The sequence below is a fragment of the Mangifera indica genome, chromosome 8 (genome assembly GCF_011075055.1).
Source record: "Mangifera indica cultivar Alphonso chromosome 8, CATAS_Mindica_2.1, whole genome shotgun sequence".
Lineage (NCBI taxonomy): Eukaryota > Viridiplantae > Streptophyta > Magnoliopsida > Sapindales > Anacardiaceae > Mangifera > Mangifera indica.
In genome coordinates, this window is record NC_058144.1 from 11306232 (window position 1) to 11320321 (window position 14090).

The 14090-nt window shown below is 33.0% G+C and overlaps 2 protein-coding genes across 3 annotated transcripts; both read left to right on the forward strand.

Annotated features, from left to right (window-relative positions):
* Positions 1–740: 740 nt before the first annotated feature.
* LOC123224062 (bZIP transcription factor 16-like) lies at positions 741–6859 on the forward strand. 2 transcript variants are annotated; one of them, XM_044647570.1, is made up of 13 exons: positions 741–848; positions 1553–1662; positions 1773–1829; positions 1922–1996; positions 2347–2436; positions 2553–2612; positions 2700–2869; positions 3301–3355; positions 4683–4725; positions 4815–5104; positions 5844–5921; positions 6046–6171; positions 6354–6859. In XM_044647570.1, the coding sequence occupies exons 2-13, from the start codon at positions 1591–1593 to the stop codon at positions 6468–6470; spliced, it is 1233 nt and encodes a 410-aa protein (XP_044503505.1). In that variant the 5' UTR covers positions 741–848; positions 1553–1590; the 3' UTR covers positions 6471–6859. The 2 variants fall into 2 exon arrangements, with proteins under 2 accessions (XP_044503505.1, XP_044503504.1); XM_044647569.1 differs by having other exon boundaries at positions 777–1018.
* A 769-nt stretch (positions 6860–7628) lies between these two features.
* On the forward strand, positions 7629–11501 carry LOC123222852 (UV-B-induced protein At3g17800, chloroplastic-like). The gene is made up of 3 exons (XM_044645839.1): positions 7629–8005; positions 8089–8363; positions 10400–11501. Exons 1-3 carry the CDS (start codon positions 7886–7888, stop codon positions 11217–11219), a joined length of 1215 nt encoding a protein of 404 aa, XP_044501774.1. The 5' UTR covers positions 7629–7885; the 3' UTR covers positions 11220–11501.
* The last annotated feature ends 2589 nt before the right edge of the window (positions 11502–14090 follow it).

Consider the following 14090-nt stretch of genomic DNA (forward strand, 5'->3'; position numbering starts at 1 on the left):
ATAATATGATATGTACACTCATAATTTATTGTGTTCTATTAAGTTTTTTGAATGTGTAATTATCATTTTTGAAACTACTAATAAAAATATTAAAATTTTAAAAAACAACCTAAACTTTTTTTAATTTTTCGAGACCTCCTAAAAATTTTCTAACACCCCTAATATTTTTAAAAATTATAATTCTTTCTTTAAATATATAATTATATGTCATTGATATACCTCTATTTGTACTTCTACTAATACAATTATTACTATCATTTGTTATCGTTTCGAGGCTAAAATCAGGAAGAAAAGGGTGATGATGAAAGGAAAAAGAAATAAATGAGTTTTGGTATAGTTTGGATATTTAAATAATTTATTTTTTATTTTTATTAATTGGGATTGTATAATAATTTTGAAAAGTAAATACTATGGATAAAAGGGTAATTTTACAATCTAACACTTTCTCAGTTTTTTTTTTTCATTAATAAAATTTGATTTTGAGTGAAAATGTATTATTTATACTAACTAAAGGTGAAAAAGTTTTTTAGGCTAAACATTTGATGGGAAAAATGTAGATTTTTTTTATAATTAGAGTTTGATTTTGGGTGAATTTATGTCATCTATAATTAGAATGCCGTTTTTGTGTCAAATCTTGGGTGGAAAATAGAATTTTTTCATTAACAGAGTTCTATTTTGGATGGAAAGTATTATTTAGATCCTTAAGAGTTGAAGCCAAGCTCGGGTAGGCAAATGTTATTTAATAAATGATAAATAAAGCAAGAGGGGCAAAATAGGGATTACAAGTGTGAGTGCAAAATAGAAGAGAAAAATCGACTAACCGAACGACGACCCATAGAATCCGATCCGTAAACCTTCTTCCTCCTTCCAAAACCAATCAAACCCTAATCTAATCTAATTTGCTCTGATCTTTTCCGATTTGTTCCTGCCACGCTTGTAATCGATTTTGTTAATAATTTCGGCCAATTTGATTTCGAAATCGTTCACGTGACTGTTCTCTGCAGATCAGATTTCATTTGTATAGTCCATTTCGGTTATTCGAATTTTAATTATGTTAATTTCATAGTTCTACCTGTTAATTATCCGGATTTTTGTTTATTGATTATTTTTATGTCTATCTTTCCTGTTAAAGCTCCATTACATGCATGTTAGTTTGAATTTGTTTTCCTTGAGGGATTTCGCTTCATGATTCGGAAATCTGACTTCATCTTTAGAAAAAAGTTGAAATTTTGATGCATGTTAGGGGATTTATTTTAGGATTCCTTTTGTGTATGTATATTTGTATTGCTTTTGTAAAGTATTATTGGTGTTTTCTTTGGTGTGCGGTTGAGAAATGAAAAGCCTTTAACTTGTGTTTGGTGATTAGAACACTAATTTTCCATAATTTGATTTGTAATTTAGCTAAAATTTTAAAGTTGGATTTTGGTAGTTGTTAATTTAGTTAGCTTTAGCACCCTTTAGATTTAAGGTGCTCTTTAAATTATTTTCTGCAAAGAGAAAAATAATGAAATATGGCAGTTGTGAGGTGAATAATCTTTTATTGCCCTTGTAGGATGGTGTGAGGATTTATTGAGAAGTGGTGGTATAGTCATGGGCAGCAGTGAGGTGGATAAGCAGGCTAGAGAAAAGGAAGCAAAGACACCGCCTGCTGCTACCACACAGGTCTACTGTTTTTTTTCCTTGTGTTTGAGTCTTCTGTTGTTTCCTTAATTTCAAAATTGTTTACACATGTTTTTTTCCTGTGTGTTAATGTTTATTTATTGGGGTTTCAGGAGCAAACTGCAACTACTAGCACTGGCAGCGTGAATCCAGACTGGTCTGGTTTTCAGGTTTGATAGGAATATCTTTGACTTCAGTGTTTCTGTTTGATTTCAAATTGTTGTTTAATTGTAATCTGGACTGGTTGTGTCTTTATGAACAGGCATATTCTCCTATGCCTCACCATGGGTTCTTGGCATCAAGTCCCCAAGCTCCCCCATACATGTGGGGGGTTCAGGTATACATGGTTTTTGTATCGTCTTTAGGTTCAGTTAATTATGATTATTGAAATTCAGTTTTTATATTATGGTAGTGCACAGTTGATTTTAATGATTAACATGTGAATTTTCAAGTGGAAGTTGTGATAGTTCATACCACTAATAGTTTTATTATGCAGCTTTTTGAGACTTTTGTTGATAATTTTTTAAAAATATTTTTGTATGTCGACGCTGATATGGTGGAAGGGAACAAGTGATTTCCCGACAGTTGTTCTGCCATGTAATGTCATTGTGGGGGGGATAATCCACAGTAATGAAAACTGGCCTTAAAATTTTCAGAATATTTTTTAAATATATGTTTATGTTGCAGCCTCTTATGCCACCCTATGCTACCCCACCGCATCCATATGTTGCAATGTATCCCCATGGAGGCATATATGCCCATCCATCCATTCCGCCGGTAATTTCTTTTCCATGATGATTTAGTTTCAGTTGTCAGATCATTATTCTTTATCGGGTTTGGGTGTTTATAAATCTTATTCACTACCTTAAAGTACATGTTTGGATATCATGCAGGGATCTTATCCTTTCAGTCCTTTTGCAATGCCTTCCCCAAACGGGATTGCCGAAGCATCTGTGAGTTTCCTTTTAATGTTCTATCAACAAAAGACATATTTTTGTCCGTATGCCAACATTAAAGCTAATTTATAGGTTCCTATATAGGGAAATACTCCAGGAATCATGGAAGCAGATGGTAAACCATCTGATGTGAAGGAAAAGCTACCCATTAAAAGATCAAAAGGAAGTTTGGGTAGTTTGAATTTGATCACTAGAAAGAATAATGAACTTGGTAAAACATCAGGAGCATCTGCTAATGGAGCCTATTCTAAAAGGTATTATTGTATGTGTAGTAAATAATTTGTATAGCTGTGATATATGTTTTTTGTCACTTTATGCTAATGTGCATTAGGTCTTGAGGACTTAGTCTCTGCACTTGGTTTGCAGGGACCTATTACTGAATGCATTTATCATTTTTTATGAATTGTGATTAAAATTGAAGAGAGAGAGAAGTTTTTGTTGAAACATCTGTTTCTAGAAGAGTTTAATATCTGTATATTGAGTCTTCTTGCTCATTTATTTATCTGAATGTTTCAACATCTTTCTTTATTTTATTGTCTGTATGATGCATAAAATTTTCATTATTGTTTTCTTCTCATGCAAGATCTTTTGTACTTTTGACTTATTTCTACTACCAAAGCATTGCCTTTGTGTTGTCTTGTTACTTATTAATTTATCTGACGTTGGAATAACTCTGGATATGTAGTGGAGAGAGTGCAAGTGAGGGTACAAGTGAAGGAAGTGATGCCAATTCTCAGAATGTGAGTGCTTTTTAATTCTGTTTTTTTATTGTTTGTCGATTGCTTCATTATTTTATTGGTTTAGTCCAGGTAGAAACCATGCTTCTGACATCTATTTAGTTCTTGAATTTGATGTTTCATGAGTTTATGGCTTTCATAAATTATTAGTTAAGCACATTAACTCTAAGATTTTGGGTTGCAGATGATCCTGTTAGTTCTTGTAGTTGAAATTCTCTAAGTAAATTCATTCTTGGTGATTATATCATTCCTTGCACTTAAGTTGAACAAATGTGATTGCCAATTAAGTGAGGCACCTCAGTGAACAGTCAAATTTTAAGTGTAGACAAAATGGAACTCACTACTAGATAAATGCACGTGTGCCTTGCAAAACTAATTTCATTCAAGCCATGGGTATACTGCACACTGAAGTGGAGAAGCTCTGATGGCATTGCTAATTTGCAACATTGTTATATTATGTGTACTTCTGGTCTGCTGCCTTGAAACAAAAATATAATTTTGAGCTTCTGCTTTAGATTGTCTGTATTTGTCTTTTTATTACTTTGAAGTTAGATTGTTGATTATCTTTTATCTTCTTAGTCTTTGAAGACAGAGGTTTAAGTTTTACATTTATAATAAGAAAAAAGTCATTTTGTTGCTTTCTTAACATATGCATGAAAGAAGAAGCAAAATATGTTTTTTGATCTACTTATAAATACAAAATAAAAGTTATTGAATTTATTACCAAAATGTTTTAGATGTTCTCTTATGAAGAACCTGACATAAGTTTTCGAAATGTGACCTGGTTTTTGACACTCATCCTTTTACTGCAAATTAAACAGATCCACCCTCAGATATATATAGGTGTTGCATTGTCTTGGAAACTAAATAATATTCTGTACTTGTGCTATAGTTGATAGAGCTTATAAGCAAGAGTTAATATTTCTACATGTGAACACTTGAATCATTTGTGAAACAGTTTCACAAAAAATATGTGATAGGAGAATATGGTTCCAATCTTCTTAAATGAGGGAGAGAGAAGAATTTTAGGATTGTGCCTCATGGTTTGAACCATAGGAATGTAGGAGCATGACCTTCTATATGCAAAATATTACAATAAAGCTCTGGCTGTTGAGGAGTTTTAGGACTGCTTCACTTTGATGTAAAGCCTGAAGGTTTTATTACTGAATTCTTTCTAATATATGCTGATGCTGGAGGTAGCCAGCTACCAGTTCCTATGCCTAGCATTATCATGTGACCGCCTTTTTTTAACATATTTTACATAGTTGACATTTGCATATTTTCTGACGGAGATAATACCATTTGTATAAAATGCTATGGGTATTTGCAGGGCTCACAGATGAGGTCAGGATGCAGGCAAGACTCTGTGGAAGGTTAGATGAAATATCATACTTTTTTTATTTAATCTCTGGATTTTGTTGTCACTTATTATTAAAAAATCTTGGTAATGCCTTTATTTCAGGTGAAGCGTCTCAGAATGGCAGTTCTGCACATGGTTCTCAAAATGGTGGACCAAATACACCTCAACCTATGGTGAATCAAACAATGGCCATCATGCCAATTTCAGCTGCTGCTTCTTCTGGAGCTGTTTCTGGGCCCACAACAAACTTAAACATTGGAATGGACTACTGGGGTTCTCCAGCTTCATCCAATATGCCTGCAATAAGAGGCAAGGTTCCTCCCACTACTGTTACTGGAGGAATAGTTACTGCCGGATCACGGGACAGTGTTCAGTCACAGCTTTGGTTACAGGTCAATATAGTTGATTTTACTTTAAATTAATCTGCTTTATTGTCATAAGGAAAAAATTTTGCTGAGTGTTAGATTAAAAATTCAGAATATTGGCTTTTTCTTGGGACTTTGAAAATAGAATTTCATGCAAAGTTGATATTAGTTGTCTGTTATTGCCTCTTTTTGTTTTTTGTTCCTTATAATGTCCAAATATAGTTACATACTAGAAATGCTGTGCACAATTTTATATTTGGTGGGAATCCATTAAGAACAAACTGTGGTTCAATTATATATACTGATAGCCAAAATCAATCCCACAACTCAATGGATGTTAAATATATAGGTTTTCAATCAAACTAAATTTGCTGTCCTTTTGATCTGGTAATGGTTAAACTGACCAACATAACTAGGTTAATTTGAGTCAAACTACCATTTTGTATTACAGTTAACTCGATTTAGCACTTTCCGGCCATCTTTACATTTCAACTTTCACTATGTTATTTGCTGATTCTTTTTTGTTATCGCTGCTTGATTTTAGTTTTATGAACTTTAATTTATTATATTTCTCATATTGAACTTACATTTCTGGATTATGCTCTCTCTCTCTATCTTCCCTGAGTTGCAACTTAATCTGTCTTAGATTTCTGTATCTAATCAAAATGTCAGGTTTATTAATGAAATGTATATATTTTACAATTATTAATTTTTATTTTATAATTTGATTTTCATATTGGTTGTAACTTGTGCTATTTGGACTTAGGATGAACGAGAGATTAAGAGACAGAGAAGGAAGCAGTCCAACCGAGAGTCTGCACGTCGCTCTCGGTTGCGTAAGCAGGTAATGATGTGTCCTAGGACTTGCTTGATTTTTTTTTTAAAAAAAAAAAACTGGCTGTTAGTCTGTACTAATTTTGTGTGGTTGCCTTGACTCAAATGTCACATATAAACAAACTTTGAGCCAGGTGGAGTGTGATGAGCTGGCACAGCGTGCTGAAGGTTTGAAAGAGGAAAATACCAATCTAAGATCAGAAGTGAATCGAATCAGGAGCGAGTATGAGCAACTTCTTGCAGAGAATGAGACTCTCAAGGTGATGTGTAACTGTAATCATGATCTATGATGTTCCTTCTTCTCAATCATCCCCTTCTTCCTGCCCTGTACTGTGTACTCTCTCAAATTTCCTAATTGGTTAATACATAGCATAGACCTTTTCCTATAGATGTTAAACAGAATGTTAGAATTTAAGTTATTAAAATTTGGGTATTTATTCAGGAGCGACTAGGGGAAGTTCCTGAGCAAGAAGATGTAAGGTCAGGTAGGAATGACCAACATCTGAGCAATGATACACAACAGACGGGACAGAGTGAGCTGGTGCAGGGTGGTCACTAGGAGTGAATGTGGCTGCCTTGGTGCTGATTTCCAGGAGCATGACCTAACCAATTAGCAACAGAAAGTTGTTGTTTTGCATAGAATGTAGCTTAAATTTAATCAAAGCTGACCGTTTCCTTTTTGGATAGTTGTAGGATGTGTTTCTCTCATAGCATCCCTCATTCCCGGTTGAGCCTATTTACAAAATGAAGGCCTGGGATGATATGTGGAGTGTGAAATTCTGGCATTACCCTTTGTCTGTTTAAAAAGAGTAGCAGCAAGCAAGCCAGATTTTTAAGAGTGATCTATTTGTATTGAATATGAATATGAATGGTTGATGATGAATTTGTGACTCAAGGATTAAATCAACCTTAAACAAATCCTTGTAATACATCTTGTTTTTGTATCCATTACCTATCTTGATAATGCATGGCATTGAAGTCCTGGAGAAGATGAATTTTGAGTTGATACTTGCTTGAAGGAGAAGGGCTAGCTGAGAAAAATGCTCTGTAAAATTTTCCAAAGCCCGATGAGAGCTGTGACTTTCTTTTCTTCTTATTCTTTGTGAAACAGAAAAAAAAAAAAAAGAACAACTCTTTTTTTCTGAATTTATACCTCACCTAGGTGGTATTGGTATCACTTTTCATCCAAAATCAGACATTGTGACATAGCGTTTAAATTATCATATTATTTATAACCGTTTCATATTTAAAAATTATTAAATTACTCTAAATTAATACATTTTTAAAAATTATCTTTTCGATAATAAATTATCTTTTTCCTAGTTACCTGTTACAGTCACTCTACCACAAATTTATCACTATTTTTACTCTGATAAATCACCCATGCTTTTGAACTTATAATAAGTTACTCCCTCTCTTAAACTTACCATCAATCATTAATTTATCTTATCTTATCAATAACACTTGTAATGATATAGTTGTTGATTTGTCAATCCTTATGTCACTCTTAATGATTTTGAATGATGATTCGTTACGATAAAAAGGTAACTATTATAAATTCAGTAATTAAATTATAAATTTTCAAATAATTAAAAATGATAAAATTTTCGTATTAAAATATAAAGGTGAATCTGTTATTTTTTATTTTGGTAACGTTAGGTGTTTTCAAATGATTTTGAGTGGAAAAAAAAAAAAAAGAAAAGATGTTGTTTCTATCTTCAAAACGTTCGGAAAAATTGGCTGTTGTTACTATAGACAGGCTAGCGCAGCGAACATACTTATCTGATGAGCCAAGCAGACCGACGCGAAGGTCGTTGGTTGTCCTAAGTACCATAATAAAACACCAGACGACAGCGTATGTATATATGCACACACGAAAGTGAAAACCATCTAAATCCAAACCATAAAAATCCGGAAAAAAAAAAAAAAAGGTAGAAAGAGCAAAGGGCAAGTGGCGGAGGTTGAAGTAGAAGAATGAAATTAACAGGATTACTTGCCAGCGAGGTTTTGATTTTGAGTCCTCGCACTTCAACTCTTCCTCTCTCGTTCAGAACCTTCCATTCATTCTCCTTATCTTCTTCTTGCTTTCTCAAAGTAAGCTTCTGCTTGTGCTTTTTTTTTTGTTTTTTGTTTTTTAATATTTGGTTTTGAATAATTGTTTCTGTGTTCTGTTTTAGAGATGTTCGTCGTTCTGCATTACGAAGCTAGGAAATGGAGCCGAAAAGTGCCGAGGAAGAGCCGTAAGTGTCAGAGCAGTGTCAGGGGATTCGAGTGGTGATTTGGTGCCAATTGCTCCTCTTCGCTTTGAATCTCCTGTCGGTCAGCTTTTGGCGCAGATTTTGCGGACGCATCCGCATTTACTTCCAGCCGCTATAGATCAGCAGCTTGACAACCTTCAAAATGATAAAGATATTCAGAGAGAAGATGCTTCTTTTGAGGATCTTCTCTACAAGTGAGTTCTATCCGTCTTTTTTTCTTGCTCTTTGTTGATCATTGTTATCTTTTACTTAAAACAATTTATCCTTTCTGTATCGGTTTATGTACCAGAATATTTGTGTGTATGAAGCATGATATCTTATGAGGTGGTCAAATATGATGCCACTTACATTATTCCTTAGGCTTTACTGTGTTGTATAGCAAATAATTCTGAGTCAAAGAATGCAATATTGGAGACAGTTTGATAGTCGCGTCGTTCAGTTTACTCTGCGGCTTAGTTCAATTGACTTGCATTGGTGTTGTGGTTTCTGTTGACATTGTGGCAAGAATACCAGATTATCTTTGCGTGTTGTATGACTTTTCTCAAGGCTTTGGGAGATGGAAAAGGGAGAGGCTCATCTTGTCTGGTGTGTGGTGGGATTGAAATTTTTGGGTTGTTATTGTTAGTACTTGGTGCCTTAAATTCTTCTGTAACCTTGAAGCTCTTAGTACTTGGTGCCTTGAAACATACTTTTTTAAAGCTTTTAGACATGTCTTGTGTTTGGCAAAGTCTGATTTCAAGATCATTAAAGTAGATTGTCTATGGTAGGTATCATCATATTCACAATTGAAGTATTGGTTTCCTTCCCAAGTTATATGAATTCGGAAGGCCAAAGGACTTATTCCCACCTAAAGTATTTTTTTATCTCAAGTTTCTACCCCTTAACTTTGAGAATCTCAAATAGTTATCTATGACTGGTTAAAATTAACAGTTTTAGGGGTAAAATCATCATTTTACCTGTAATATTAAAAATAAATTAAAATTTAATCTCCTTTTTCCCCCAAAATCCTAAAAACTAACCATATTCTTCATAAGCAAAGTTTTAAAAAAGGACATTCCCTCCACAATTTAGTTTTTAAACTCCAGCACTGTTGTCGATGGCCTCTCCCTTTGACGATCTCTCTCCTCTTAGTTGGATACTCGATTGACATCGAATCACGTTGGGGAGACGAAGATGACGTCGAATCACGTTGGGGAGACGAAGATGAAGAGCTTCATCTCATCTCCCCGACGTGATTCTACGCCAATCGGGCGTCCAGCTAAAAGGAGAGAGATCGTTGGAATTTGAAAACTAAACCCTAACGGAGGAAATATCATTTTTTAAAACTTTATCTATGAGAGAAATTGTTAGTTTTTAGGGTTTAGGGAGGGAGGGAAAAGAAATAAAACTTTAAAAAGTTAGGGTTCCGTTAATTTTAACCGTTCATAGGTGGGTAAACAGGATTTTCAAAGTTAAGGGGTGGGAAGTTGAAATTAGAGCATACTTTGGGTGGGAAACAGTCCTTTGGCCAATTCGGAAACTTATAGATGGCTTTTGTGGGTTGGATCAAATAGCTGCAATCCTCTCATTGTAAAAGAATAGTTTCTAACCTTTTTGACCATCGTATTCCATAAGTTTAAATTCTGGTTTGATCGTACTTGATCTGTAAAATACCATTGTTGTCCTCAATTAAAGAAAAAAGATGCAACTAGAGCATGTGACCTTGGAACTTTTGGGATTAATTATGAAGAAATTATTAAATTTGAATAAAAAAAAAACTATACTGCTATTTAATGTAGTCCATATTAGGGTTAGCTTTAATGTAGGTGAATTGTTTTCATGACCTTGACCAGTAGAACTTAACCCTCTTTGACAATGATTCCATCAATTGTAATTGATGTAGGATGGTAGACTAAAAATATGGGAGAGGAAGAAGTTGAGAGAGGAAAATGAAATGAAAGAAAACTAAGGATACAAACCAACATTAACTAACTTGCTCAGCCTAAAGTGATTCGAAAGGTTTATATTATTTGAGATGCAGTATTGTTGGAATGAGGCAGACATGAATAAGTACCAGCTCTTACTAAATAACAATTCTTCCATGAAGTAGATGGTACTGTATTCTGCCAAAATGCCATACTTGAGACTTACAAGCGCTTTTGCTTCCAGTTTCATTCATTTTCAGCTTTTGATTTCGGAATGTTTTGGTTATTATTACTTAATAGAGTATAATAGAAGCCTTGATTTGTAGGAGAATAGCTGAAGTCAAAGAGAAAGAAAGACGGAAAGCATTGGAGGAAATAATATACTGCTGGATTGTGCAGAAATTTGTTGAAAATGACATTTCAATGATTCCTAGGATAACAGCAACCTCTGATCCTGTTGGACGGGTAGATTTTTGGCCAAACCAAGAACACAAACTAGAATCTGTTCATTCTCCTGAAGCATTTGAGATGATACAAAGCCACTTGTCTCTAGTACTTGGGGAGCGCATGGTCGGTCCCCTTGATACCATTGTTGAGATTAGTAAAATTAAACTTGGAAAGTTGTATGCTGCTTCTATAATGTATGGATACTTCCTTAGAAGAGTTGATCAAAGATTTCAACTGGAGAGAACTATGAATACACTGCCTGAGGGTTTCGATGAAGACAGGGCAAGATATGAAGATCCATCTCCAGGGAACCAGCTTTGGGATCCAGATTCCTTGATCAAAATCCAACCTGATGGTGATGGTGATAGTGATATTGGAGGGTTCATGGATGACAGTGACAGCAAATCATATAGGCTGAGATCCTACGTAATGTATTTAGATGCAGAGACACTTCAAAGATATGCAACCATAAGGTCCAAGGAAGCTATTTTAATTATTGAAAAGCAAACTCAAGCCCTGTTTGGGAGACCCGATATCAGAATTCTTGAAGATGGTTCTATCGACACATCTAACGATGAAGCGTTAGCACTCACATTTTCTGGATTAACTATGCTAGTTCTGGAGGCAGTAGCATTTGGATCTTTCCTATGGGATGCAGAAACTTATGTTGAATCAAAATACCCGTTCGTTAAAGGCTAATGATGGTATGTAGATTGTAGTCTAAATGTTTCTTTTTTAAAGGTTGTCTTGTGATATAAACAGTGACGTGCCTCATCCATACAAATCCTTTTAGGCAAGCATAGCATGAGAAAGCCCAAAAAAGGTACAAGCACAGGATGAAAATAAAATATATAAAAAAAAAGAAGTCGTCTCTGTATTGTAATAGTAGAATTTGCTGGTGCAATTTTGTTCTTTTATTAGATTTACCAGCTTTTTAATGTGTCCAACATCAGAGCTACCTTGAAAGAATACAAAAGATGTACTGGGTTTGCTTCCAATCAAGAGCAACATGTTCCACTCTAGGCTTTGCCTTAACAAGCTAGCGACAAAATGAGGAGAGCCTCAATGGATTAAAAAAAATTTCAGTTGAAAGATTTCCTTGGTTTTTATTAAATTTATAAAATTAGGTTGTGAGGTAAGGTAGCAGGAGACTTATCCCTCTTCTGAGAGAAGTGCAGTTGCACCTAAATTTTACTAGGTTGAGCTAGTCTCGTATCCACAAGCAATGTCATGTACAGCTAGTATTGAGTATTCAATTAGGTATTTAAATAGTATATTATTATATGATCGATTATTATTTTATACTTAATTTAAAATCATTTAATCATATTTTAAAATATTATTTTAATATCTAATTGAATACTTAAAATTAGGTGTGTACATAATTTTATAAAATAAAATAGGCGAAAGGACTTATTCTCACCCAAAAATTAATGTTTTCCCAAATTCTAATCTATTAACTTTGAAAATCTTGAACATCCACTCATCTGTTAATTTTTATAATTAGTATTGAAGATAAAATCGTTATTTAGCAAAAATATTTAAAAAATTAAAAATTTATCTCATTCCCCTCTAGGGTTTTGATCTCCTCTCTCTGATGACAATCTCTTCTCTAATCTTCAGTTTTTTTTTTCCTTCTCAACTTATTTCTCCCTCTCATAAGTATCCATGTTGTCTTCACGAGGGATGAGAATAGTCGAGGGAGGGCAACAAAAACACTGGGAGGGAGAGATAAGCCGATTGATTAGGAGAACACAAACGATTCGAGAAGGGATTGTTGTTAGAGAGAGAAGATCAAAACCTTAAAGGAAAAATAGTAATTTTTCAAACCTTGGGTGGGGTGGGGGGATTGTTAATTTTTAAATTTAGGGAGAGAATGTGATAAATTTTTAGTTTTTTTAAATATTTTTGTTAAATAATAATTTTATGTTTGATATTAACTACAAAAATTAATATATAAATAGATAATTAAAATTTTCAAAATTAATAAATAAAAATTTACGAAAACGCTAGTCTTTGAATGGTATTTCTTTTCCAAAATACCTTTTTATTTAGGCCAAACAACTATTTCCCACCCAAGGTTTGATGTTTTCTCAAAAGTCCCCCCTTTAACTATGGAAACACCAAACACCCACTCATGACCGGTTAGATTTAACCAAATCCTAACGGTGGTAGGGGTAAAATCGTCATTTTTGCTATAATATTAAAAATAAACTAAAATAGAATCTAATTTTACCCCCCTAAACTTTAAAAACTAATATTTTCCCCTAGCCTAAGTTTTAAAAAATGGCAGTTTCACCCTAGGGTTTGGTTTTGAAATCTCCGACGACCGTTCCGGCTCCATTGCCGACGACCTCTCCCTCCCGAAGCAACCTCTCCTTCCGGCGAATGTTTTCCTCCCATTTGGAGGCTTGATTGACGTCGGTTTGGCCTTGGGAGACGAAAAACTTCGTCGAAGAAAATATTAATTTTTAAAGTTTAGAGGGGCAAAAGGAGATAAAATTTTCAGGCATTAGGGTTTGGTTAAATCTAACCGGTCATGGGTGGATGTTTGATGTTTTCATAGTTAAAAGGAGGATTTTTGAGAAAACATCAAACCTTGTGTGGGAAATAGTCGTTTGGCCTTTTATTTATCTATAATGACGCAACGTGTTCATTTATTATACATACACCTCTGATCTCACTGTTTTTTGACACAATCATTTCCTTCACAGTTATACTTCCCTCAAAAAAAACCTTTTTTTTTTTTTTAAATACCTTAATCAGATCATTATTTTCATAATTGAATTAATTATATTAAATAAAATAAAATTTAAATCTAATAATTAATCTTCTAATTATTAGATAAATTTAAAATTTAATTATGATATATCATTAAATTAAACTTAAATTCATACTTTTTTATACATAAAACCACTAAAAAAAAATCTACTTATTTTACTAAAATATAAAACGTCACTCCATCGTCATTATTAATTATTCTTTTATTCCTAACCATACCAACCCTTTATTATATTATTTATTAAAAAAAAGTTGTAAATAATTATGATTATTTATTTGACTTAACCACTTAAGTTTGGCCAACTTCTTAAATTATATTTAAACCAAATTTTCCTAATAATATGATATCAATAACTATTGAAAATATATAATTACACATTTTCTTTAAAGTTTTACTATTTTTTTTTAATTTGTTAAGATAAATAAGATTTATTTAAATTTATTAAATACTTTTATATAATAAACATTATTTTTTTACTAGAATATAAATTCTTTTTAAAGTGCTAATAATAATTAAGTATAATTATGTGATAGACAATACGATGTTATCAAAATTCAATATAATAATAATAAAATAATTAAAGCTAATTAGTTGAACAACTACTAATTAAGTCTCTTAATTAATGTTTAAAGGGATTATATTATACATAATTTTTCCCAAATTAGATTCCTATTTCCTGCCATCAACTTAATAATTTATCATTTAGACACATATATTTAATTGAAAAAAATTAAAAGTATAAACTTCGATTAGTTTTCAATGCATAATCACATCTTTTACAATTGAAA

Excerpts from the sequence above, each read along its gene's own strand:
- LOC123224062 (XM_044647570.1), top strand. The coding sequence starts at position 1,591 with ATGGGCAGCAGTGAGGTGGATAAGCAGGCTAGAGAAAAGGAAGCAAAG. Across the intron at positions 4,726-4,814 it reads CAGGCAAGACTCTGTGGAAG|GTGAAGCGTCTCAGAATGGC; the intron begins GTTAGATGAAAT and ends CCTTTATTTCAG. Across the intron at positions 5,922-6,045 it reads GCTCTCGGTTGCGTAAGCAG|GTGGAGTGTGATGAGCTGGC; the intron begins GTAATGATGTGT and ends ACTTTGAGCCAG.
- LOC123222852 (XM_044645839.1), top strand. The coding sequence starts at position 7,886 with ATGAAATTAACAGGATTACTTGCCAGCGAGGTTTTGATTTTGAGTCCT. Across the intron at positions 8,006-8,088 it reads CTTCTTCTTGCTTTCTCAAA|AGATGTTCGTCGTTCTGCAT; the intron begins GTAAGCTTCTGC and ends GTTCTGTTTTAG. Across the intron at positions 8,364-10,399 it reads TTTGAGGATCTTCTCTACAA|GAGAATAGCTGAAGTCAAAG; the intron begins GTGAGTTCTATC and ends CTTGATTTGTAG.